This window comes from Ooceraea biroi, chromosome 11, assembly GCF_003672135.1.
Source record: "Ooceraea biroi isolate clonal line C1 chromosome 11, Obir_v5.4, whole genome shotgun sequence".
NCBI lineage: Eukaryota > Metazoa > Arthropoda > Insecta > Hymenoptera > Formicidae > Ooceraea > Ooceraea biroi.
The window spans coordinates 1,736,680-1,763,512 of record NC_039516.1 but is presented as its reverse complement, the minus strand read 5'-3'; the positions used below and the strand labels follow the sequence as shown (position 1 = coordinate 1,763,512).

At 52.8% G+C, this 26,833-nt stretch overlaps 1 protein-coding gene across 1 annotated transcript in view; it reads right to left on the bottom strand.

Annotated features, from left to right (window-relative positions):
* LOC105274484 (RNA-binding protein MEX3B) overlaps positions 1-26,833 on the bottom strand; it is a 56,459-nt gene extending 29,626 nt beyond the window's left edge. Inside the window, exon 1 of the mRNA XM_011330654.3 lies at positions 25,264-26,833. Coding sequence (XP_011328956.1) covers positions 25,264-25,561 — 298 coding nt within the window. The 5' untranslated portion in view covers positions 25,562-26,833. The remainder of the gene's footprint in view (positions 1-25,263) is intronic.

The following is a 26,833-nucleotide window of genomic DNA, read 5'->3' as shown; positions in this document are numbered from 1 at the left end:
CGACGATAGCAAAAGTGGAAACCTCATTAACGGAAAAGTTAAATGTACGCACAATTCAAAATCTTTCTGCTGGAAAGAGAGAGAGAAAGAGAAAGCGATATCTCTAATTTCATTATCCAAAAAACTGTCTAACAAAGAGAAAGACGGCCATCGAAGATGCTGCGTGAATGGAATTATGCGCCCGCATCACGGAGCATCGCGATCATCCGAGAGTATCTCGACACAACAGCGGCACGGCGGCGACAGCTACCTCTCTCTCTATCTTTCTCTCGGCAGCTCGATCGAGGAAAACGTAGGAGCACGCGGTCATTCGTGCGTTGACCATCGGGCAGTCCGGATCGGCGAGTGCGCAGGTGTGGTAACGACCCGTCCGTCCATCCATCGTCTGCGTTGTCTCTCTTTCTCTTCCTCTTGTCTTCTCTCCTCCTCTTTCTCTCTCTTTCTCTCTGCGCAAGAGATTTCCTCTCCCCCTCCTTCTCTATCTGTCTCTCTGTCTCTCTTCTACTGACCCCTCGCGAAAGCCAGAAATTCCAGCCTCCTCTCGAAATAGATCGATGACACTCTCGACGACTAAGCGTACGCGCGCATGCATGCACGCACGCACCATCTCGCTCGTCATGCACTCTTTCTCTCTCTCTCTCTCTCTCTCTGTCTCTCTCAAAGCCGATGTCTCTGAAATAACCGAGGCGAGGCTCACTCATCGGACTGGGGAATAAGGTGCAACGTACGCACCCGTTCACCACACTCTATGCCGCGACTCTTTTCTCTTCGCGTCTCCTCTCCTCTCCCTCTCTCTCTCTTCTTCACTCTACTCCTCCCGTCCCCGCTACTTTTCGCGTCCTTCTCCGTTCTTCTTCTTTAATCACCCTCGCTCCCTCGCTCGGTCCCCGATTCCCTTTCTCTCGACGGCTCGTCCGTACTTGCAATCGCCGTCGCGTCCGACACTGTCTCGAATGGCGCAGTGGAGGTCATACTATATTAAGATTGAACTCCACTGACACTGCCGCCCAACGGCGTTCATTTTCCTCCTACTCTTTCCCTTGTCTCTTTCTCTTTCCCGCCCGTTCCTTCTGTTCTCTCGCTTCCCCCCTGACCACACGCCACACTACCACACTGTTTCCCTCCGCGACTATGGAGCGCGCGCGGCAGTCCTCACGATATAATACGTTCGTTCGTACGAACGAAGCTTCTCGAAAGGGGCTCTCGCCGAGATCTCACGATGGAAAATGTAGATTATGTCAGGCCGTTAATCTTCTATGGAAATACAGCCGGACGATGGTCCTTGAAGAGAGAGTAAGGGCACCGTCCAGCCTTCGGCGACGTCGGGCGCGCGCGATCGATCGATGCTCGCGTGGAATTGACCGACGAAATATCCGATCCCTTACGATCCTACATCCCTCCATGCGTCTATAAAAGCACATTTTATCGCTGCGAGATTCAGCAGCTCCGTTTGGCACTCTGGAATTCATATCGTGGGGGAGTGTGAACACACTCCGCAAGCATCATGGAAAAGACGACGGCGCAACAGCCAGGCCAGGCCCAGATTTACCGTCGTCGATGATTCATTATCGGTTTACGAGAGTCCGCTCGTCGTTCCGGGACTTATGCGACCGGTGGTGTACGGTTATAATTACGCGATATTGGATGTCACGATATTAACGAGCCGCAGCGGATATAATGGGACGCGCTGCCCACCGTGGAAGCCGCTCCGCCCAGAGTCCCTCTCGCCCGATCGACAGTCCCAAGGGTGAGTCATTCGTCGATCGACCTACCTCAAACTCTTTCGTTCGGGGGAACGGAGACAATGCCCGGGAAAAAAGGCTTCTCTTGGTGAATGTCGAGGAAAAAGCCCCGGGTCTCATCGGTCACGCAGTTTAGCGCCAGATGCGACCAATCGACCGTTCCCCGACGAGTAAGAGAGTCACGTATATATCGCATGTATAAGGTGGCCCACATTTATCGCACCTGATCTCTCGGCTATGGAGCCTCTCGGCGAGAGAAGGTAAATTTCCCGAAAAAAAAGAAACGTCCAATATCGATTCCGCCTCTTGTATTTTCCTCCAACGCGTCGGCGGACGCCTCTTTGTCCGAGTCGCGTCGCGTCAGGATCCACGACGCAGCCTCCGTTTTCTGCGGCTCCTCGTCCATATTTCTCTATATCTCCCCCTCGTTTTTCTTGCTGCGCTTCGCTTGCTCCTCGTTCTTTCTTTCCATCTCTATCTTTCTCTTTTTCTCTTTCTCTCTCCGCGCGTTTGCCAACGCACCGTCAGATTATTACAGTCCGCCTCCGGCGGCGAGTCGCCGCGCGCATTCTCGACTTGGACTCTCGAACGCGCGCGCGTCACGATATCCGTGTACGCGCGGGATGTACGCGGGATTTATACTCGCAAGTCCGAGTGGAAACCGACCGATCAACCGAACGAACGAATGTACGTACGTACGTGCGTCCGTGCATTCCTGCACACGCGGGGTTCCATCGCGAGCGGAAACTCCCGGCAGCGTAAAAAGCACGCCGAAGAAAGGACCCCCCTTCGAGCTGATATGGGAAAACGCACGCGTGCGCAGATTCGACGATGTTTACACCAGGCCCATAAATAATCGTCCTAAAAGAATAATTTAACGCCACGGGCGCCTGCGAGACCGCCGCGCGGCTTCCAGTGCGCGACTAACACTTCCTGTCTCGACCGGCGAGCAGAGGCGCGATTACTCGTGTTTCCCCCGCCGACAAGACCGGCGAATTTAATTTATGTTTCTACGCTGTCGTTTTCACAAATCGAAGCGTATGGGCATTGACTCTTGCCCATGGTTGCCCCGTCGGTTCTCTCCGAAATTTCGAGCGGCACGCGCGGTATCGAGGAACGATCATCATTTTGGACAGGCGATAACAAAAAAAACGTGAGGCAAGAGGATTACACGGGCGCGTGCCGAGGCGCGAGACCCGAACCGTGAATAATGCGCACCGGCGCGGACCGATCACGATACCCGGGAAGTGATCTTATGCGCGACCGTCAAGTAGATTCGCCTACTTTACGTTCATGCCGGTGTGGGTACACAAATCGGGGGGAGAGCACAGCACGCGAGGCTGATCGAGCCTGAAAAATATTCCAGGTCCACGCCCGGAGATAACGCGGCCACGCATAAAATGTCTTTCATCTCCCTCGATCGATCGCCATAACGGATGTTGGCGCCACGATCCTGAATGCAAAATTTATCTTTTTTTCGTAACGGGCACGCGAAGCCGAGGAAACAACGCCTTATTAAAGGAACAGGGTCACGATACGCAAATTATGCAACGCGCGAGATCGATTGATTTCTTCGAAGGAGGTAGCGAGGAGGAGGTAAAAGAGAAAACGAGAGACAGAGAGAGAAAAAGAGAATATCGATGATGGACTGCGATATCGCAAAGTAGCCGGACAAGGCCGCTGCGAGGTGGAGAAGGATTTAGCAAATAAATTAATTAATTCGCGCGTGATTTTAACGGCCGCCCGGTATATGCGAACGCGACAAGTCGTTCAACGCGACACGATAGCGATTATCGCGCGAGCCGCCGGAGGCGGGGAAAAGAGCACGGACGTTGAAAGACGAGGAAGCCGAGAGAAAAGAGAGAGAGAGGAAGAAACGAAGCGAGGAAAGAAAGAGGAGCCCCTGGGCGAATTTACAATCGTAAACCGTAAAGGCACAACCACGGTGCTCCGACACGTCGTCGGCCGGAGCGTTAACAGCAAGCGTTATGCACGTCGTTCATTCATTTTTACATCGGTACGAAGACAACGGCGCCTCGAGGAACACGCGCGAGGAAACTCGGCTTTCGAGAGAGTCGCGCGCGTGCGCGGTATCCGGACGATATTTAAAAAAAGTAGGTCCGGGTTTTTATACATCGGTCGATCAAAACGAGGAAAATACTAGGGTTTTAAAAATTCATCTTTACAGAGCGAGAGAAAGAAAAAGAGAAAGAAACTGCAGTGAAACGTGCCATTTTTCCTCTCTCTTTCCCTCTCAGTGGAAGAGATGACCTTTACTCGGAAATTATCTAAGATGACTGCAAAGCGCGCGTGCGATAAAATTCCTATTACCTTTGCAATTAATGTTTTCGCGAAAGAAGATACACTAGATAGTGAGACCGAAAAACCAAAGTTTAGCTAACATATCCGCGCACAAATCCAACGAGAGATGGCAAATTGGGAAACGCGGCTGCGTTAGAAAGTCACGCGTGGGTGAACCAATTTAATGTCAAAACGCACGCCGATGGAGCGGCCTACGCCGTCTCGCCATGTATCACTCTCTCTCTCTCTCTCTCTCTCTCTCTCTCTCTCTCTCTCTTTCTCTGCTCCTTTCAGCTCGCACGAGCGTTACGCACGCTGCGCGGATGCCTTACGAGCGAATAGTACGTCCATTCATCGAGCATCGAAGCGAAGCACGACGCGGAGGAAGCTTCAAATGGCAAAGACCGCCAACCGATCTCGATCTACGCCTTCCTCTTCAGAAGTTTTCACGTTTCTAAAATCGCTCAAACTCCATATCTAACTACATATCGACGACTTTCCTGCAATAAAATAGCGTTCCGTCGTCCTGCGAGCAGCACATTTTTCTTATTAATTATCTTGAGTGACTTTAATCGGTCCGCAGCTTCGCTGAATGCCGAGCAACGACGAGAGCAACATATCTCAATACTTGTGACAGTCGATACCGAGTATGAGAGGAGGTATCGTTATCTAAACAAATGTCTCTATTTATTCGCGAGGTACGCGCGCGGAGCATGTTTTTTCTCTTTTTTTATTTTTTTATTTTTGCTCCGTCGGCACTCACGGTGTACTCGTCCGTGAGGCGTTTTTCATTCTCGACCTCCCTGCCACGGGACGGATCGATATCGGACAACGACTGGACTGCATTAATTGGCGGCTTTATATAACGAATCGCGGCACATCGTGACCGGCAAAATATTAATAATGCGCGAGCGACTCGTTGAGCTTTACGTCACCGGGATTCGTGCGAGCGAGTGCACGCTCGTAGAACGAAGAGTAGCTTGCAGAGCAAGATGTGCATGAGGATGTCGAGAATACTCGCCATCGACATACGTGGATACATACATATGTGTGTACTCGTATATAATGTTTCGTGGCACTCCATCCCCTTTTCCGAGCGTTATCACTGTGACTCATGAGAAAGGAGCGGCAACGGGGAGGCAGCTTTGGGGTCGAAGGGCACGACTCGAAACGACAGTAATAGAAAGGTGTTTTCTCCATGTCACGCGATTTATCATCGAGCCGAGAGAATTTCAGCGAGAAAAATCGTATGTTGTATTTACGGTATAAAAGTGTCGGTTGAGTCGGAGGTAAAACGTAAGGTTGAAGTTATTAAGGGCTCGAAACTGGAATATTGGCCTCTAGCATCGAGAACCGCCAAACGATTTGATTCATCCGTGAGACATGTATTTATAATAACTTAGGACTTTCCCGAAATAAACGGCACGGTGAAAAGTTGCGAAACGAGAGTGGGAACAAAGAGAAGGCGAGAAAAAATGGAACGGGGTATCGGAAAAATATTTTATTCAGCGCGATAATACGCGATGTCGTTCGTGAGCGAGCGCGTCCGCTTATTTTTCCACTCTCTGCTTTCGTTCGCCGCAAATTATTTATCATTAAGGACGAAGATGTGATAATCCCAACCGCGATAACGCGAGGAAAGGCTCCACGACTTACGTCGTTTGGAGAACGCAAAGCGATGCGTATAACATGCGTCCGCATTATTTGATCAAATTCCAAATTTCTCGGAGCTTTCGTTCGTATCGTTCGCTCCTTTCGCTTGGTGCTTTCGCTCATTCTTGGATCTCGCCGACCTCGCCTCGCCTTGAACGCCCGGCGATGCAGTGCCCGTCGAGAATTGAATTAATTATTCGCGTATACGCAACGGAGTTATCATTCCACGTTGCCTGACTCCGCTCGTTGTCGTCGTCCACCCCAACCGACACGACGATCCCTTGCGACAATACACATGCACGCACATACACACAGCACGCTCCCGACGAGACACGCGTGGCTTATCGATCACTCGCAGAAACAGCCCTCGTCGTATAACAGGCCCGACCGGTGTTTCCAGCTTGAGATATTGACCTAACAGTGAATCACCCGCGACTACACCATCAGAATCATTACGTAATATATAAGTATATAATATAATATCCACGTGGAATATCGCGGGTTGAAAGCGTGCGAGCGAGCGAGCGCGAGATTTTCCGCCGAAACGGCGAGAGTCTCCTCGTCATCATCGTCGAGCACGATGATTAAACGGTCAATTAGATCGATGCGGTCACCGTCGCCACGCGGTTAATAATTCATTGATTATCCACGACGCAGCGTACGTACGTACGTGCGTGCGTATGTACGCGAGGCGTATCTCGTACGTGCGATAAGCGCTGCAAATATGACGCGTTCGCACAAGCGCTGTTTTCATCGTCCTCCTCCATTCAGTCGCGGTCGTTGTGCGGCACCGCAGAAACCATCGTTTGCCGCGGCGTCTTTAAAGCGCACGTTTATCCGCTACGAGGACTGCCACCGCCCCCGATACCCGGAGGTCAACGAGAGGAGAATCAACGGGGAAGAGGAGGGAAGAGGAGGAGGAGGAGGACACAAGTGCATCGCTCGCGATTGCGAGGTCGCGCGAGTCTTCCTCGATAATCCCGCGTGAAGGTGTCCGTGAGCAACCTTGATATTTTCTGGCACGAGGGTGGGATTTCTCTTGGAAGCTCGTTCTCTCTCTCTCTCTCTCTCTCTTTCTCACCCTCCGAACGCACGATCGATATACATGGCTTGTGCGGTGCATGCTCTCGTGGTGTGCTGATGGCTCAAGAAAAGATTAGCCAGTTACAGCCGACGATGGTTTCCATGGGAACTTATTCTGGGATCGAGAGCGACCTAGGTCCGGAGCAATCAGTGCCATTTACGTTTCCGAAAAAGAAAATCACGCAGGCAAGAAGGAACCTTGGCGACTACCGCCCGGCGAGCGAAAGAAAGCGCTCGTCAACGGCCGGAACTCTTTAGCGTGGGACAAGCACCGAAATACGCGTTCTCAAATATTTTCCCAAATTTTTTGCCGGTAAGCCGGTACCGATTCTCCGGGAAAAGAGGATAAACGGTCCACGAGAGGAAGACACGACCGCCGGATGGGTCCGGCGGATGAGCCGGATATCCCGGGTACCTCCGCAAACACAATCGAATTTCGATGCTACCTGAACGGAAATCGTTCGGACACCCCGAATCTCTCCCGCCAGTGTGCGGCACAATACACACTCTGCGTATCCCGACATGATCGACGACGAGACGTTTCGCCGTTCCACGTGGTCCCTCTTCCTCATCACTTTTCTCCCCCTTCCCGTGTCAGGCCCCGATCATAAGCGCGATTGAGAAAACCACGGGAAATCCGTAGCAGCGATTCCGTGGGCAGTAACGACCGTTTTTCTATCAACTCCGGAGTACCTTATAATCGTGGTTTATGCCGCGCACCGATCGTAAATATAATATAAATGCGATATTTAAGGAAACGGATGCGTTACGCATACGCGAGAATCGTTCGACTCGCGATAACCAGTTCCTTTATTTTCTCCGGCGAGAAAATCTGCGGATTCTCGACACCGAGATAACCGCTCCTTATATCACGCCTTTACACATGTGTGTGTTGTGTGTGCATACGTGCGTTCACACGCGCGGTTTCTCGGGGCCGCGCGATTTTTCCGGCCGAACCGAGTTTGCGGCTCGCGCAAACTATAGGTGATCCGAGTGCATACTTCGACGATGACGTCTCGTTCCCCCGACGACAACGACGACGACGACGACGACGTTTTCTTTATCCTACGCGCCACGCGCGCGATACACATTGCAAAGTTCCATGACCGGCCGACGAAAATAATATATAACGCGGTCGGCATATTTACGAGCGCAATATTTCTCGTCGATATTTTAATGCCGAAATATCGCGCGGCCGTCAGTAGCGGGGCGTTAAGGTAAAACTTGAAGCGCGCTGGTATCGAGCACCACACACGACACACAAATGAATTTCTCTTTCCCTCCTCCCTCTCGCCGCTTCTCGCCGATTGATTCGCGCATTGCGCGTAAACATGACACGACTGCTTTATTCGATACCGGCCGCGATAGCCTCTGCGGACGATTCGTTTGCACTCGATTAATCACGCGTGGTGTATGCGATTAGTATGTCATACCGAGCGCGTCTTATTGAGACGGTCTCATCTCCGCTTCTCCCGCTCGTGACAGCCGCCACGCTGAAATCGCGAAAGGCAGACACCGCCGCGCAGACGGAACCTTGAAGAGCCGTATCCTTGGATTTACTGCTCGGAGAGATCCATCGCGGCAGTCTCGGCTGTGCGAATCGTGCGTAAACGCGCGTTACGCGAGTGCGTGGTACTTCACGCTTACACTTACGCTTATGCGTCGTCAGACAAATCGATATTCTCGGTACAGAGAGGAAGAGAGAGAAGATCGGACAGTCGCTCCGCGCGAGTACCGCTCTTGCGAGACAGCTGCATCTTTTACGGCGCAAAAATAATTGTTACTACGTAGACTCTACTGCCTCGATATTTATATCGCGGCTATCGATTGTCTCCACACGTCAGCGAGCGGAGCAAGCCGGGCTATTCGCACAGAGGCGCGTTGATCGATAGTTTATTCGCAGCGGGAGAAGACGAGCGGAGGAGACTCGCCGGCGTGCGCGCGACAAAGTCGCGAAATCGCGCCGCTCGCACGCGCGATCAGCACCGAGCAGAGACTTTCGCGCGCCGGGAGAGATACGCTATCGACGACCACGTAATCTCGCGATCATCGCGCGCATGAGTATCACAATCGCGAGATAAACAGGAAATCGCACGACGCGGAACGCGGAGCCGGTTCGAGCGTAAACGTAACGGTTGCGTCGTAGTCTCTCGCTGTTGGATCCGGAGCCTGGATTGATCTGCGGTGCGCATGAAATATGACCGATCGATCGTTCGAACGAGCGATCAACCGACGAGCACTTGCAGCCAACGATCTACGCGTTCTCGTGAATTTTCCGCGCCGACCTCCAGCGAGAACGCGCTCGCCGGCGAAGCGGGCGACGGCCTCCTGGAGCCTCGAGCGATGGATCAAGTGGAGAGAGAGAACGCTCGAAAAAGAATATAACCGACTACCTCCCGCAGAATTCGTCATGACGGACGACACGATCCGCTCGTAAATCTCTCGGATGCTGCGACTCGGTTGGAGTTGCAACAAAACTTTTCGGCCTTTAATTTAATTAGAACTTTTACGCGGCGAATCATCGAGTAGCGGAGACCGGGAGGACGAAAAATTCAGATTTGATTTCACCGATCATCCACGCACACACGCGTTAGCTCTACGTGTCGCATTCGTCGCCGTGCCACGGGTGTTGCGCAATACTTGAGTTGTTGAAGGTGTTCAGTAATAAGACGCGTTGGCCAACGCAACGATTTCTAATTGCATGCCTAACGTTCGCAATCGCTTTCAACTCGAATCAAACCGCTTTCGACCCGTCAACCGCCGCACATGCGCGCGCGGATCGCTACCATCTCGGCACGATTGATATCAAGAGATGTAACGTAGTTGAAAATTAATCAGCGATATGCACCGAAACATGAAATCCTAACGTGCTTTGCAGCTGCTCTTCTACGAAGAGACCGAGAGGACAATGTTAAACCGTTCCTTTCACAGCGAAGATATTCCGAAGGCGAAGTTTCCGCGCGGATGTTCTGTCCAAAAGACATCGAGATGAACAGACGAGATCCGGCGATGTCCTTATCAGTCTCGGGATTCCTGCGAGAAGTTACGATCGGCGTACCGTGCCGCGCGTCGTCTTCGGGATTCCGTGAATTTCTGCTCGTCGAAACTGGTGCAGTCGCATGGGGCGAGGTGGGCTCTCGGTAATCTCGCAAATTTCATTCCTAAAATGGGTCCGGAGCGGCCCGAGGGGTGGAGACGCTGGCGGGAGAGCTAAACGGACTGGACCCGGCCGACACGATCACGTGTGCGCGCTTGCTTGCTCGCTCGCTCGTATCGGTTTCTCGTACGGTTGCACCGAGGAACGCGGCTGCGTGCAAATGAGCACAGTGTAACGATCGCGGCATGCAACTTTCGAGCGACTCGCATCAATATCGCAGCAGCGCGAGGCGCAAATCACGCTCGGCTCGTTATGTCTAGCCGGAGCGTAATCGCTCCGACAGGATTCCTTACACCGACAACTCCATCCGCGTCCATTACGCGTCCGTAATGAATGCGTTTCCAGTTGGTAATCGAGATGCGCCTTTGACACTGAAAACAAAATGTCAGCGGTGTACGTGGGCGACGTTCAATGCTAATCAAATGTGCTCGATTACAGTGTGCAATGTTTGAACAATTATCTCTCCCGTGATCACGCTCTCATCGTTAAATACCATTCGGACAATTAAATGATCAATTAAACAGTGCTTTCTGATTATCGGGTTTCCGCTATCGACGCGAGTGTGATCGCAAGGTGAAAAGGTCGTAGACTCGCGCGAGGGCGCGTTGCACTTTCAACTGACGGAATCGCGCGAGAGAGCGACGTCGGGAGGGGGGTGGCCGCGGGAGATCCGCGAAAGAACGAGACACGCATCGACGCCGGGCGTCGGGACGAGGCGACGACGGAGCGCAGCGCGCGCGGTGCATTTTTGTCGCCCACGAGAGCCAATCCGTGTTCTCCGTCTTCCTCCTCGTCCTCCCTGCGCCTCCTCATCTTCGTCGCCGTTCGTCGTCTTCGTCTTCTTATTCTTCTGCTGCAAACTCCTTCACGAGACCACGAAGGCTACACGAAGAAGCAGAGGTCGGCGCGCAGGAAGGAGCGCTCGCGCGCCGCACGGGAGAGAGAAACGATTCCAGTCGAAGAAGGGCCGTTCTGCCCCGCACATCCCACCCGTGGTTTCCGCCGGCCTTGGAGCCACTGAACCACTCCGTGGTTCAACGATTCGACGCACCAGTGGTGCTCAACTGGCGAGCGCGGCGCCGAGAGTACCGGCATCGTAGGGAGATCTCATGAGAAAGAGATGAGCGATATCAAGCGTGTTGACCGCGGGACGCGATACGCGAACCGGGAGACTTCTGATAGTAGGATTGTTCGAGTGAGATAAGACGACGCGCGGCTCGAGTCAGGTCTGGTCCCTGTTTCCTTGCCTCGCGATGCTGCCCTTTTCGTGCCATCCACGACAGTTGAAGTAGTAAATGAGAACACGGATGATTCTCTGGGTCCTGGCGATTCGTTCGGGAGATGCAAAGATCGAGAGGGATGGCGCTACGCAATGTAAAGATGCTTCCCGAGTTTATCGCAGGGAAGTCCGTCTTTTCACACGAGAGACACCGCTTTTCGTTTAAAGCGTCGCTGTCCGATGCAAAGCGCTGGTTCCCTTTCGCATCTATATGTTTAACTTAATTTTCGAGGACCCGAGGATCCCCGATTGGACCCCGATTGTACGTTATTAAGTGGCGGGTCAAGCGACCGAGCGGCCCGAGTCAAAACGCGCTCCCTGTAAATCAATCGACGCTTCTCGGAAACAGTCAGTCGACCAGGGGAGCAACCTGGTAAGAGGCACGAGCCCAGCGAACTTTCGGATTCGAGGCACGATTCGGGCACCTTCCGTTCCTTCGTCCTGCCCGGACTCTATGTCTCTAAGCACACCTAATGGCCAATACTGCATTGGCTCCGTCATGGCAAACACGCCATCCAATTTTTCTCTCCCCCTCGTACTTTCTAAGCTTACTCGGCAGTCATCGGCAGGAAGTGGTAGTAACATAGTCCGAGTATCGCATCGCCTCACCCACCGGAGAGATTTTATCACCCCCTGATACCCCACGTCCGCCCGCGTGTCATGAAGAAATACGGTGCCCCTCACTACGTAACGAAGGTTACACCCTCCGGGCTCCAATTTCTCGCCAAAAGAAAAAATAGTAAAACGATGCAATATATTTTATTATACAACCCCAACGGAAACGTCGGAGCTGATTGTCAACAAGAATCAAGTTAGCGCGTGAAAAATTTTACGGACGCAACAGAGCGAACAAAGCGAACGCAAGGGAGCCGCTATCGGCTAGAAAATTCCGTCAAAGTGCTTTTTGCCGGCCGCGGCTGTTAGACACGGACCATTATCTCGTTCGACGTGAAGTGTTCCGCACGAGGAGTATGCGGGATGCCTCGTGAAACGCAGGTATATTCTAGCACCCCGCTGAAAGACGGGTATAACGCCGGGGTCCCGGCAGACCCTGAAGACGAGGTCAGGTCCGGAAGGACACACCGGACGGGATGTACGGGCGATCGGTCCCGCGCAATAATACCAAAAATCGTCGGGTCCAGATGCCGGGATGGACCCCGCACATCTCGGACCAACTACCTGATGGGGTGGACGAATATAACCGCTCTATTCATCGCTTTCTCTTTCGAAGCGTGGAAACGATTGCGCGTAACGGTTCCTAGAACCGAGATAGGATCTCGGGGGAGAGTGTAATCTGTGCGGCGTTACAGACGTAAAATATCTCCGGCGGGATAGTTATCTCCGTGTCGACGACAAAAGTTCAAGTTGCATCGGTCTCGTTGCGATTGTCCGGCACTGAAGATGCGGCGAGGCACGGGACGCGTCGAGGCGGAATGAGATTGTTTCAGGCATGTCGCCGTGGAGGAACGCAGGACGCGTAGTCCGGCTTAATTATATCGGGCACCTGTCTGCCCGTCCATCGTCCTAAAGAAGGAAGCGGCGGCACGCGCGTTCGTAACACCTTGTCTCTTAACGCGGCCGATTAAGTGGCGCGCCGCTTTTCGGCCGCGAATGACGTTGACAAAAGATCGGCACGCGTGTGCAGGTGCAACGCGCCGCGCGTTATCCCTCTCGCTTGCTCGTTCGTTCGTCCCTCTTTCTTCTCTCTCGCGTCCACAAGAGGAGTTTGCACGAGGCACGGTGCACCTGCGGATTCGTGTGTGCGGGAGGGCACGGCGCGCGAGGCCGACGACTCCTCCGAGGGACTCCGTCGTAAAAGAAGGAGAAGAAAGATAGGCGGGAGGAAAGAGAGAAAAAATCGAAAATCGGACGCGATGCAGACACAAATAAATCATAAAAAGCATAATAATAGAGAGAAAGAAAGAGAGAGAAAGAGAGAGGCGACAGAGCGAAGCAAAGACGAGAGGGAGGAGAGGTGACCGAAGGGCAGGGAACGGAGGAGAGAAGACACCCAAGACGGGGCAGCACGGCGGGGCACGAAGAGGGTAGCAGGGTAGCAAGGTAGCAGCACACACGCGCTTCTGCGTCGGTAGGTGCGTGCGCTTTGTCTCAAGGCGAGCTGCTCTCCTTCGTGGCGGCTCTTCAAAAGAGGCCGGACAAAGAGAAACGGGTATGAGAGAGGCGCGAGAGGGTCCACGGGCGGGACCCGCCGTGTTTCACCACGATCCGCCGCATCACCGCGCGCGCGCGCGCACGTTCCTCACGGCGACGAGGAGGTTGAGAACCCCCACGGAGAACGACGCTCCTCCGACACGGCCGGGCTCTCCTTTGTTGTCTACGAGGCTCGTACATCGCGAGAATCGCTGGAGAATCGCAAACTATTAAGCCGCCCCGTTATCATTTCCACCCCCGCAAAGATCGTCGCTCGTGCCTTTCGATCGGCCGTGTTATCGGTGAATCGCCTCACGAGGGAGAATCGATCCTCGTTCCCGCGAAAAAGATCGTGAATTTCGACCGCGATATCACGTCCCGATTCCTCGGAGCGATTGGGCTTTTGGGGTCACCGACGCCGGTGGTTGGCACGCTCATCGACTCGCCCGGCTGAAATATCATTCAGATTACGGAGAACGCAAGGATCCGCGGTATTACCGTTTACGTAAATATCTCTCCATCGGCTGATTCGATCTCAGAATTGGCCCGAAGCGAGAGGAGGAAAGGCGAAATGCCTCGCCGTTGTTTGCGATAATCGCGTTCTTTTTCGGGGAGGAAAGTTCAGTCCAATCGGTGCAGCATTGTGGCCGATAGCTTCGCGCGTTACGCAACGCGATCGTCAACTTGGTTTTACGGCGCGATTTTTATGTAATTTCTTTTTCCACGTTCGATCTCGAACGTAACGTCGTTCAACCTGTTCGTGAACCGAACAACTCCGCGAATCTCGATTCCCGCTGTTATCCATTCCAGTTCCGTCGAGCGACGTCGAGCGAGCTATTAAAATCCGCGAATTTGAATAAATTTGAATTCCTCTCTCCTCTCCTCCTATCGCGAGCTACACGCGCGAGAACCTAAACTCGCCGAGAACGACACGCGCGTTACGAGCACATGGCGGAACCGTGAATGGGCGATGTGTCGTTCTAACATCGTTAGCACCTCGCTGACAATTAGCGATGAATCGGGGTCGCTTTTTTTCCGACCCGCGCGCTGTGCCCTGCCTCGTTAATGAGCGACGACGCCGGCGAGCGTCGAAGCGAGCGTTGTTTGTTAGGAGTGTTTAGCATTTTCGAACGAGGTCCGCATGTCCGAGGATCGACATCCGATCAACGGAACCTCGTTTTCGAATTTACGGTGTATCCTCTGTCCCTCTCTCTTTTCTCCAGAGTGATTTCTGCGTACGAAGAAAGAAGCGTATCTTTCAAGAATCGGCGCCGCGAACAAAATGTTAAGTCGTGCGTAAAGGCGGTTTAATACCGATCGCGTTACATGTCCCAATAATATACCGCGAGAGCGAAAGTTTCTCTCTGAATAATTGGAACACGAGGCTCGGCTTTACACTCGCGTTTATCGTCCCACATGTAACGTATGCATGTGCGTATGTTACGTTGTGCGACGTCGACGTCGGCGTCGTCGTCGTCGGCGGGGCACGCGAAAAAAAGCCAGGGGAAGAATCATACGATCGTTGCGCTTCTGCATCGTTTAGTAGCATGAAGAAGTACACGACGCACGTTGTTCGGCCACGTGACGATAAAAAAAAGCCGCGACACAATGCGAGGAAGACCATTCAATGAAAGCGGAGCGACGTCATCATTCTTCGTTTTTTTTCTTTTTTCTTTTTTTTCTCTTCGATCACCGAACTCATCAGCGTATGATGATGTTTCCATCACGGGACGGTTTCAATCGAGGACGCGCGGAAATTAATGACAAAGCTCACGATAACGTTTATTAATCGCCGTGCAAACACGATTTGTACGTTACCATAACGCTCGCACATGCCGCGAACGGTACCTGCTCGCGCGAGAGAGTAGCTCGCTGTCCGGCTTTTCTTCGTGCAAAGCCGCTATTAAAGGGCTTGCCTATTTGGAGCGGATAAAAAATGAAGACGTCGCCGCGAACCGGGCGGAAGTGGGTCAGTGCCGCGATTCGTCACCTTCCACGACGCCACTCTCGCATCTCTCTTTCTGTTTCTCTCTCTCTCTCTCTCTCTCTCTCTCTCTTTCTCTTTCAAATCGGTCCGCGCGACTCTCGTTAGAGCCGGCCGCCGGCCGCCGTCGCTTTCCCTTTCCGCGGCTTTTGCGATTGCGTAACGGTGACAAAAGCCTTAAAGGCCTGGCTAACTGTATACGTGGCCACGTACCGCCTCGCCAGCACGTGCCACACACGCGAGCGCCAACGACAGCTTTCTCGCGCTATTTGGGAACAAAAGACCTTTTCCGGTTGACCCCGTCCAAGCGTCCAGTACTATGCGTTGTTTCGCCTAGTCGCTCTTACTGATTGAAATCACGTCACGTTCGAGTCTCGTAAACCGCCACGTGCTTATACAACGTTCGACAAAATGCTGACGCTAAAGAAAAACCGTGAATCCCGACTGACGAGTCACGAGAATAGGCTCGCGAAACGTCAGTTTCGGCGTGGCACTTGGCGCGCGAAAGCGCGCCGACCTTCGAAGATGGATTCGATTTCACGTCGCCGCGCGATTTCATTAAACTAGGACGGCGAGCGCGCGTGCTTGTCAGCGAAAAAAGAAGTTTGGGACCAGGCCGATTGGCCTCCTCTTGAGATCGAGAGTGAACGGATGACTGTGCGACAAGGACCGACTGGATTGTGAGTGGGAAGACGCCCGAGCCACGACGAGGAAGACAGAGAGATGTTGTCCCAGAGAGAACGAGAGAACAAGAGAGAGAGAGAAAGAGAGACGATGAGAGCGTGTGCGCGCGCGAGAGTCCCGCTCGTCATTGCAGGCGCAGACGCGCGAGCGGATACGCCGCGCGTGTTGCCTGCGCACGCATACACGGAGCGGAAACAGCCGAGCCGAGCGGCGAAAGGATGAAGCCCGCCAAGCCACGGCTAGAAAGAAGCGGTCGGCCAGCAGTAAAGTAGAGTCTTGAATCTTGACCTAGGATACGCACCGGCGACTACGTCACAGTTCGATGTACTACGAAGGCTCTCGCACAGCGTGCTCGGTCGACATTCACGGATCTCGATTCTCGCACCGGGATGGAGAAAGATCGAGCGACGACGAGGTCGAGGTTCTTCCTTGAGCCTCGGAAAAATCCCATTCGCCGCTTGCCACGAAAATGCGCGTCCCGCGACCTTCTCTCTCTGTCTTCGCGCGCGCCCGTTCGCCACTCGTCAATGTCTGTTTTGCGGGCTCAAGATCGAGAATAGCTCCGGAGATAACGACAGAGTCGATAAACTGTACGATCGATCGTACGTTTCTCTCCAAGATTGAATGAAGAACCGCGAAACGCGATCCCGTGGAACGATAATCGCGACGTGAGGGAAAACGCCGCGGAGAGCTGATGATATTTCATCCGAGCTTATTGAGCGTTCAACAGAGACTCGGAAGAGCGAGGCGCGCTCCACGGAGGCTCTCGACGCTTTCCTCATTCGGACGGAAGTGCCACGTCGAGCGCATTGTTGCGAGTAGAGTACACGGGACGCGGATCGGCCAAATGGAGCGAGCGAGACTCGACCGACCGCCCGCGCGTCCGTGCATAATACACTCACGCCTTCATCGTAAACTCGTGTGTGTGTCACGTACGAGAAGGAGAGTGACAAAGAAGAGAAAGAGAGAACGAGAGAGAGACAGAGAGAAGTGGGGGAGTGTAGGTGGGTGGGTTGTGCGAACCACTTCCTCTTGGTACGCGCGGTCTTCGGAATAATCGGATACTCGTGCGTGCCGCAGAGAGGATGTGCACCGTTGTGAAAAAGAAAAGAGCTTCCTTAACGCTCGAATGACATTTTTTTTACACACGAACTGTATCGAAACTCGTTCCCGCGGTGCACGGCGCGGCGGAAGGAGGAGCAGTCCGTGAACTTTGGTGCAGGCCTCGCGCTGCCGAGTTATTCGATTTTACGCTAATCATAAATCTCGACGGGTCGTAGGGAGTCGTCGGGCTCGATTCCGCATTCGCGATCGGCGGTCACTCGCCGATGACTGCGGGATAGCCGCTTGGCACTTCCGCCTCGAGTAAATCTGTATGCAAATGCCGCCTACGTTAAAAATATCAAGCGCCACGTGAGAGTAAAAACTACGCTTTTTCAGTATGTATCGACGTTTGAACGCTCGAGTCATGCGTAGTCTCCGCGATTTGCGACACTCCTCCCGCGCTCTTATAGTTCAGAATTACAATACTTTGTTGCGTGGAATCATAGAATCGCGTTTGCAGCGTCTGAGATCGAGAGATCTCCGGCGGAGCCAATGCGCGACTTTGCAGATGAAACAACAGCAGCAGCCGCCTGGATGCAGACTATACGTCCCGTGTGATAAAGAGAGGAAAAGGAAACGCAGACGGGATCGGGGTCTGACAAAGGAGTGGAGACCGGCGGAGGTCCTAGAAGGAGGCAGGACGAGGCGGCAGCGAGCAGAAAAGCGAGGAAGGTTCTTAAGCGAAGTCTCTCGACGCGAGCGGCCAGCCGGCCGGCTGGTCGTGTGTTCGTCGCTCTCGGATATTCGATATCCCTCGTGTATCCTCGAATACTGCTGTCCCGCACTGCCTGCAAGCGTGCAACAAACAAAGACGTCGCCTTCCATTTCCGACGAAGGTTTGCGAGCCGTTTGCGAGCCACTCGCGCATCTCGCGCGTACGGACCGAAATTCTATCTTACCTCGGCCGTCTCTTCGCCGGATGTATTATCGGTGCCGACGAAAGAAAATTGCCGGAGCGAACGTTATTACACCGCGACGTGTGCGATTGGCAAACTGGTCGATCATTAATCAGCGTTAATCAGCCGTTGCTGCAGCCGCTTATCTGACAAGTGGAACCGCGTACGTTTTTCATCATCATCTCGTTTGTCGGAGGCGTGAATCTCTCTTTTTCTCTCTCTCTCTCTGCAATATCAGAAACTGGAAAATTTTCGGAAACGTCTTGAGAACGAATCGCTCGTGAAGATTCACGGTTATTAAAAATCGGAATCTACCTCCTCCCACTCCTCGCTCCCCGGTTTTGTCGTTTCAAACTGCTAGACATGATTAATGCACGTGCGGCCACCTGACCTATGGCGCGGTTTAACGCCCGTATTAGCGGATGTCATTTGAATGGGAATGTAATAAAAGTCGCGTGCAGCATAATTTAATTCAAGGTCGCCGCGCACTCACTTTCAAGCAGATGCACGAGGAGCACACGAATGCCGGCAAACGTACATATATTTCATAGCCCGCCACGCGTAGCCTATCGATGGTAACATTCGGCGCCTGGTGATGCACCATAATCGAATAAAAATCCGCAACGGCAGCGCATAATTAACGTAATATAAATAAAATTCTTTTATCGCGATTCCTGAATCCGCTGCAACCGCTCTTGTTAATTTGTTGCGACGCGTCAACTGTATAGCTGTTATCGACACACGGTGTACGAGATACGGCGTGGTACCGGTCACCACGATCAATGGACATTGTCCATCATACATGGGAAGGAACTCCGAGTCACTTTACAAAAGTCAGCAAAGCCACCCGAGGAACACTTCCGGACGTTTCCACGCACGCGGCCAGCTAACGAGGAGAAAACTTATCGAGGATCCCAGAGGGAAGTTCGGCAGACAGAGGAGAGGACCTCCTCTCGGCGGATCCGGAGGGTAGTCCGTGCGCACATGGCAGACAAAATAAATAGAAAACGAGAAAAACCGTTCATTTCAGGCAACGCGCCATAAACATCTGCTAGACGGGGCCAACGACGAGACTCGCAGCGGCTCTCAAACAATTTGCGTCAGCAGCCGGTGGTTTCCTCTCTCTTCATTTTTTTGAGAGAGAATTCTTCTCTCTTTTATTACATATTACATATTATATATTACTACAGTCTACTCTCTCGATCTTAATCCCGATCTCTCTCATCACCGCGTGCGACCGGCGTTTCCTCTTCGCTCTGTCGTATTCCTTTCTGTCTCTCAATCTCTCGCTCTCTCTCTCTCTCTCTTTCTCGCTTGTTCCCGCGGGTCGAGTGTCGATCGAGTTTCGAGCATGAGAACGGAAAGGCCCGGTGTGGGTCGGCAGCTGCTTCGGAGACCAACAAAGGCATCAACAACCACCACCACCACCACCACCACCACCACCATCAGCACCGGCACCGACAGCACCGGCACCACCATCACCACTACACACCACCACCCTGGCCTGGCCATCGCTCCGTCGAGCAATTTCTCGTTTTTTCTTCCGAGGGACTTCCATTCTCGAAATGCGCGCTGCGGCGCTGCGCGTTCGGCCGGATCTTTTTGTGCGAGACGAGGAGAAGAGCCGGGGCCCACGGTGAAAAAAAGAATTTCAGGCCGCCACGCCACGAAATCGGCCGCGCATGCACATCCCGAAAACCGCTCTCGAAAAACCCGACGCGATTTTCTGTCACGCCGCAGATCCGACTGTAATAACGCGATTAAGCGGCCAAGCGGTGTGTAACTAAATTCTAGTTTCGTTTCTAGCACGGTACCATCTCGTCCTGTTCCCATGTGAGAAGGAATTACTTTTCGATTCCGTTTTCGGAACGGGCACAACCACCGATTTCTTCGTGGAAATAAAAACAATCTATCGTGGAGATACCCGGGCGAATTCTTGCACAAACGAGGACTTCTTAGATCATCCTCGATGAGAAGAGAAGCAGGTCGGCGTGCGAGCGTAAGGTTCGCCGGAGAAAGCGCGGGAAGTTTCGACATCTTCGCCCGCAAATTGAACTGGAAAGAAGCGACGAGAGAATGGATGGACGGACAGACGGATGGACGGACGGACCATCGGGCGGATGGATGGCCGTGTTCTCGTAAGGAAAGGTACAAGAGAGAGTAAGAAGGAAAGAGAGACAGGTTTCGGACAATCGGATCGCGCAACAAAGTATCAGTGCGAAACTTGGCTCTTTCTCCCGCGTACACGGTTTCTGCTTTCGCGGCCGGAAGCGCTTCATTTTGCGATCGTTTCTGCGGCCGGCGGTCGAAAAGTCACTCGAAAATGGCCCTCGGCAATCTATGGGTTATACACGGGATGGCGTTTCTCCGCGCGTGTGCACGGACGATCCGCAGTCTTGCGGCTTGCGAAAAGTCCCGTGTCGAGAGACCATAAGCGTTAATTCCGATTAACGCGAGTCTTCGTACATTCATGTAATGCTTCTATCGTGTAAAAATAAATTATTGAAGAAATCGAGCACGCGCGCGGACACATGTACACCGACTCTCGTCGTCAATTAGAGCAAACGAACCCTGCTGCGTTCGCGATCGTTAGTCGCGCGATTATCTGGAAAATATAACAAAGTACTCTTTTCTCTTAGCGATCTACCATTATGTCAGCGTCCATATCTAGAGACTGAGAAACAAGGCAGAAAATGAAGAAAGAAAAGAGAGAAAGAGAGAGAAAAATAGGCGAGCATTTGCTAACCAAATGCCAGGTGATCCGAGAAATAAAGAGCTAATGCTTTTGTATTCAATATTATTATTAAATCTTATCGAAGCGTTGCTTCGGTCGAAAGTGTTATCACGTAACGTGGAAAAATTCGAGTGACCAGCGCAACTAAAACAATATAAAAATCCTCGGTGTTTCTCTCGTACGCTTTTGCATCTTATTTATCAATGAGATATTTTACGACGAATTGTAATCGACACGCGTCAGCATTTTAAATCGTACGAGCGCAAGAGAGATAGAGTCACACAGGCTGCCTTGCCTTTCCGGAGTCGTAAAAACGAAGGATTATTTTTTTTTCTTTCTCTCTTTCTCACTACATCATCGTTTCATTCTTCCACCGCTTTTCACGTGGATGCGTTAACGACAACGCAGGTGCCATTAACACGATTTCATCGGTGACACAAATCTCATGTTTCTGGAAAAAATCTTGACCACCGTGGTACAGGATCGCGAGACGACACGTGGCACACACGCTCGTGGACAATACCGCGTGGTATCATATCTCTCTCTTTCTTGCCCTCTCTTTCTCTATCTTTCTTCATCGTCTGGTGTTTGAATTTCTACAGCTCTGAGATTTCTACGACTTTGAGAAAGGAACGTTATGTACACGCCGCATATCGCGCGCACGCACATTTTTCGACATCTTTATCGCTCAGTTTTACGATTCTCAAATGGTCTCTTGAACACAACTCGAAAGAACGACTGAAGTGAGCTCAAGATCGCATCAGCATGAGAAGTAGGAAAATGCAATCAGATAGACGAGCAAACGAATCAAATAAAAAAAAACTTAAAAGTCTCAACATCGTTAAATCTCTTAGTGCTTTAACGTTGATTTTCTAAAAAAAAGGGAGAAAAAGCACAAAGTACAATTGCAGAAGCTCTTTTAAATGCACAATCTGCACAGATCCTGAAAATTTACAAATTCCTCTTGAACGAAAAACTGCAACTCTGGAAAAACTAGACAAGTAGCGTCCGAAAAAAAATTTAAAAAAAAGATGAATTTTTTAATCATGCACAATGTTCCACGGCGGGATAGCGCACGGTCACTACTTGCGCTCTCACAATTCTTGGAAGCTGCAATTACATATTTTTCTTCCTTTTTTCTTATTTTTATTCCGCTCGTGAGTCGAGTTCCCTCTCGAAGTCACGCGGTGCACAAGCTAACGACCTGGATAACCGGCCGTGATATTTCCAAAGTAACGTCATCGTTGGCCACGATGCGACGGGTCTGGCGACAGAGGCGCTCATTACAACTTCCGGTCCAGGAGAGCCACGCGAGCGGGAAAGAGAGGCGTATATAATAGACGGGCGGCGCGGGCGGGGAGGGGAGCGCGAGAGGGAAAGAGGACCGACAACAACGGCGAATTGCGAGGGAGAGAGAGAGAGAGAGAAAAGGAGAAAGAGAGGCAGCGAGAAAAAGAGAGATAATGCCACGAGTGAGGAGAAAGAGACGGGCGGGCGAAGGTGGCGGGGGAGGGGAGGAACGGGAAGAGAGACCAAGAGAGGCACGACGAGCGAAAATGCTCAACAAATAGCCACATCCTCATGATGGAACGGCGTATCAAACTCATTAGACGTCATCATTGAATCGACACGATTACGCAGAAAATCGCGATCTCCCGCAACGACCGCGGACAAACGCACGCACGAGCGAATAAACGAACGAATAAACTAACGAACGAACAAAGTGAATCGGCGGGGGCCACTCGGCCACGTGAGCAACGATAGAGAACTCTGGCGTTACGACGCTAATGATTCATGCCAGGTATGTCAAACTGGTTTCGAGGCGGGCGGTGGCGGCGGCTGGTCGAAAAATCTCAGCTCTATCTACGTGACACAATGCGCGACGTAATAGAGAAACTGGGCCCCGGACACGCACGAATCTCCCCCGTACAACAATCCCGGTCGTTCCGGGATCGCGGCCGCGCCACTCAAGTGATCGAATTCTACAATTTTCACAGATTCCTCTCTGCCGAGAAAAAAGGAACACGAAAACCAACAGAGATTCAAGCCGACGCCTTTGGTGGCACCGTTTCATTCACGGAGGCCGATCAATGAGTATCGGCGAGTACCGGACGCGCGTAGAGGCGCGCGACATTTCATTTCCGCGCGGAGCGCGGCTCGCAAGTCGCGTTCGCAAAAAGCGACGAGAGTGCAGTTTGGGCGAGTTGAATTAAAGGACGAAGGGCGAAGGGACCTGGCCGAACGTTGCGGTGAACAACCACGAAAGCGTCTACTCGCATGATGGCCTGACATTTGTCGAGCGATCGAGGAGCACGCGCTTGCGCCGAGCGGAAGGCAGAAGCGGAGACACGTACGCGCGCGACTCCGGGCGAGTCGTGTGGAATTTCAAACGCGAGTAGCCGCGAGCTCGACATTTAAGTTCCGAGTGTCGGGGACAGCCTAATGCTGTATATCGCGCGATCAACATTAGCGACTGCGGTCATCGCGACGACCACGAACCCGTACGGCTTCCTGCCTGGCTTTTATTCCGCTCAGAGGAAACGCGTATCCGATTACTGATTGCGCAAATTCTACGATCTTTGCCGGGTCGTCCTCGATTTCATGCGAATCAATCGCGTCCCTTACGCGATATCGGTGATCATTCATCAGCGGCGATCGGTTGAGGACAGACGCGACGATTTAAATGGCAAGGCTACGTGCGTCGTTGTCTACGAGCATCTTTAAGCACCTCTAAGGCCTGGTTCCGCCAACGTTGCTTAACTTTAACCGTAGTTTAACTCACTCTTTGTCTCTTTCTAACTACCTGCCTTAGAAAGAGACAAAGAGTTTAAACTACGGTTAAAAATTAAACAACGTTGATGGAACTGGGCATAAGAGACGCGATCGCGATCGTTCGGCAATGAATCCGATCGCGGCTGAAAACGCGATCGGCGTAATGAGCGAGGGAGAGATTGTTATCGTTCGCAATTGGAGATAGCGTACGCGGGGATATACGTTCCCATTAGCGAAATGCTGCGTCTACTTCGCGGTAAATGGCTCGCGACACCTTCTGACCTCGACTATATTGTGTACTATATTGTGTAAATACGATGAGGCAGCAACGTGTGATAAACGTTGCGATGCTAAGATGACGTTTCCAACGAACGGCTCGTCGATAAGCCCGTCCAAGTTTTGAAGAAGCTTTATTAACAAATTCAGCAGTCACATGCGGAATCGCAAGCGGAGAGAACGATGATGTTTAAGTCGTCGAAGGCTATGTCTCGTACAAACGATCGCATGTTTATCCCAAGTCGCATCTATTCGAGGATTAATAACGTCATTATGCGCATCCGGCGCTACAAAGTGCAACTATTTCGGGCATTTTTCTCGGGGAGCAACGTGGCGGAACAAAAAAGCGGAGAGGACTATCGTCGGCACGGATAAAAGAAGCGGCGAGGCGAATTAGCCGTTTCTCAGAACGGTGACCGGTCTTCAAGGTTGAGACCGACGGAGTCATCGGTCTCGGTCATGCAATGCAGAACATAACGCGTCTTTATTTATGAGTCGCCCGCTCGCTCGCTAGCGCGCGCGAGCGCGATATATCGCATCGCGTCGTATCGCGCGATAATATCGTAAACACTTTTCCAAGATGAGACACGTCGTCGCCGATAGGAGAGACACGAGAGGAAAAAAGACGCAGGGAACCGTAAAACGACCGCGACCTACGACAGGTTTTGGTGGGACCGGCTCTTCTCGCTCTCGCTCTCTCTATCTCTCTCTCCCACTCCGATCATCATCGTACATACGTACGTACGCGCGCGCACGCGCGCGCGAAGCAGAATTCGAACGTAAATTGTTTTAATTGCTCCATCGCGCCCGGTATCAAGTTTCCCGCGGCGTGCGTTCGCGTTTACAGCCGTGCCAATGAACTGTCAGTGGCGCTATACCGGCGCGCGCGCGACTCCGCCAACCGGGACGTGTAAATGCGTAAACGAGGGAGACAGAGAAAAGAGCGCGCGTGCGAGAGAGAAAGAAAAAAAGAGAAAGAGGAGTAAAAAGGAAACGAGAAAACGACGCCACTTGGCATCGAGTCGCGCTTTCGGAAAAATGACGCAGACTCCCGGAGTCGCCTCCCGGAGCACACACGGGACGGAGGCGCGCCTCCCCCTTCCCTCCCCCCTCACACCCTCGCTCCCTGCCTCGCTGCCGGTGCCGTTTATCCGGCGAATGTCGATCGCGAGAGCGATAAAGCCGACGTTTTATATACGCACCCGCGCATCAAACGCTCGCTCGCTCGTTTCGTTGTCGTCCGCGTTTCGATTCTCGTCGCACGCGTCGCTCCGCGACAATCGATCGTTCGGCAGTGCCGAATTTGCCGAGTTTGTCGCTAATAAATAAAGCCGCGCGCGCGATTACAAGAAGATTACTCCGCGCGGAGCGAGACGCGCGATAAGGTAGAGGATATTATATGAGAGAAAAGGATGAAATCTGAGCGGAGCTCGAAAACAGCACTTACCCTGTCGGCCGACGATTTCTGCCACGTGTTCGCTGCTGGGTACCGGCACGCACTCAGTCATGTTCTGGCTCTTCTTAGAGCGCGCTTCCTCGAAGACGGCCGGCGTGTTCTGCAGGGGATCGGGGTCGTTGGTGGAGCCGTTTCCGGTACCGGAGCCCGGACATCCAGACGAGCCCTCCGACAGGCCGAGCATCGACAGCTCGAACGCGAGCTGAAGAGCGCGCTGATCCTCGAGGGAGGTACCGGCGGCAACGCCGTTCGCGACGCGGTCCATTTCGCTGAACAAACTCGTCGGCATCCCGCTTGGTTCTCGTAGAAATCTCGTGCGACACCGGTGCGACACCGGTCAGGAGGTTAAACAACGACGGCGACGACGGCGACGGCGACGACGACGGTGACAGCGATGGCGCTCGACGGAGATGTTGCACCGGAGTTCGCGATGCTGGGGAGGCTCGCAACGTGTAACTACGCTGTCGTCGACCTCTCCCGCTCCTGTGCGCGTCGTCTCTCCTTTATCGAACAAACGAGCGGAATGTCTCGCGGAACGAATCGACGGTCCGCCTCCTCGTTGACGACGACGACGACGACGATAACGACGAAAACACTGCGATCCTGAGATCGAGGTAACTCGCGCCGGTACGACGAACGTGAATACGTCGCGACGCTGCGACGGCGACTACGACGTACGTAGGTAAAAAACGGAAGTTCGTGCAGACAAGCCGATGCACCGCGCGGATGTGACGCCGTCGGCACGATTTCGACGATGACGATGACGTTACCTCTTCCGCTCTTCCGCCAGGGTGTAACACGCCGGTCCCCTCTCACGGCGGACTCTCGATCGCGAAGCGGTAGTAGCCGTGTGCCACACCGGCCGCCGTTTGTCGTTGGCGCAAACACCGGCAAACGAAAATGGCCTTCTCGATATCTGCCTCGTCTCCCCACTGCTACCCAGTGCTCCGCTGTCGGCCGCGTGCAGAACGTGCGGTTCGTGTGTCAGGAGCGTGCTCGCACAGTCTCTCGCTCGTCTCTCTCTCTTTCTCTCTCGTTACTCGTATATTCGGTTGCGTATATTCGACCGATGCTTTCTTTTCGTTCGTTCGTTCCTTATTCTTCTTCTCCTCTTCGTCTTCCTCTTCGTTCTCTCGGTCTACCTCCGATTACCGACCGGACTGTATTACGGTTCGTGTATCGCGTTGTTCGACTGACTCGTCACCGGCCGACTGACTCGAAGCGTCCGAGAGCCGGATCGTCGCGCGCGCGGACTGAAACACTGTAAAGCGGAGGCAAGGGGCGCGCGCTCGCTCTTCCTCTCTCTCTCTTTCTCTCTCTCTCTCTCTCTCTCTCCTCTTTCCACTCCCTTCTTTTCCCTTTTCTCGCTCGCGGGCCTCTATCTTTCTCTCTCTCTCTCTCGACCTCGCCTCACTCTCTCCGTCCGTCCCTCGCTCTCTCGCTCGCCTCTCTTCAACCGCGATCTTTCCTTACGAAGGCAGGCGCAACTACCCTCTCGCTCGAGTTACCACTGCGACTGACTGCGACGAACTGCGACTGCGGGTGTCGAAGCCGGCGCCAT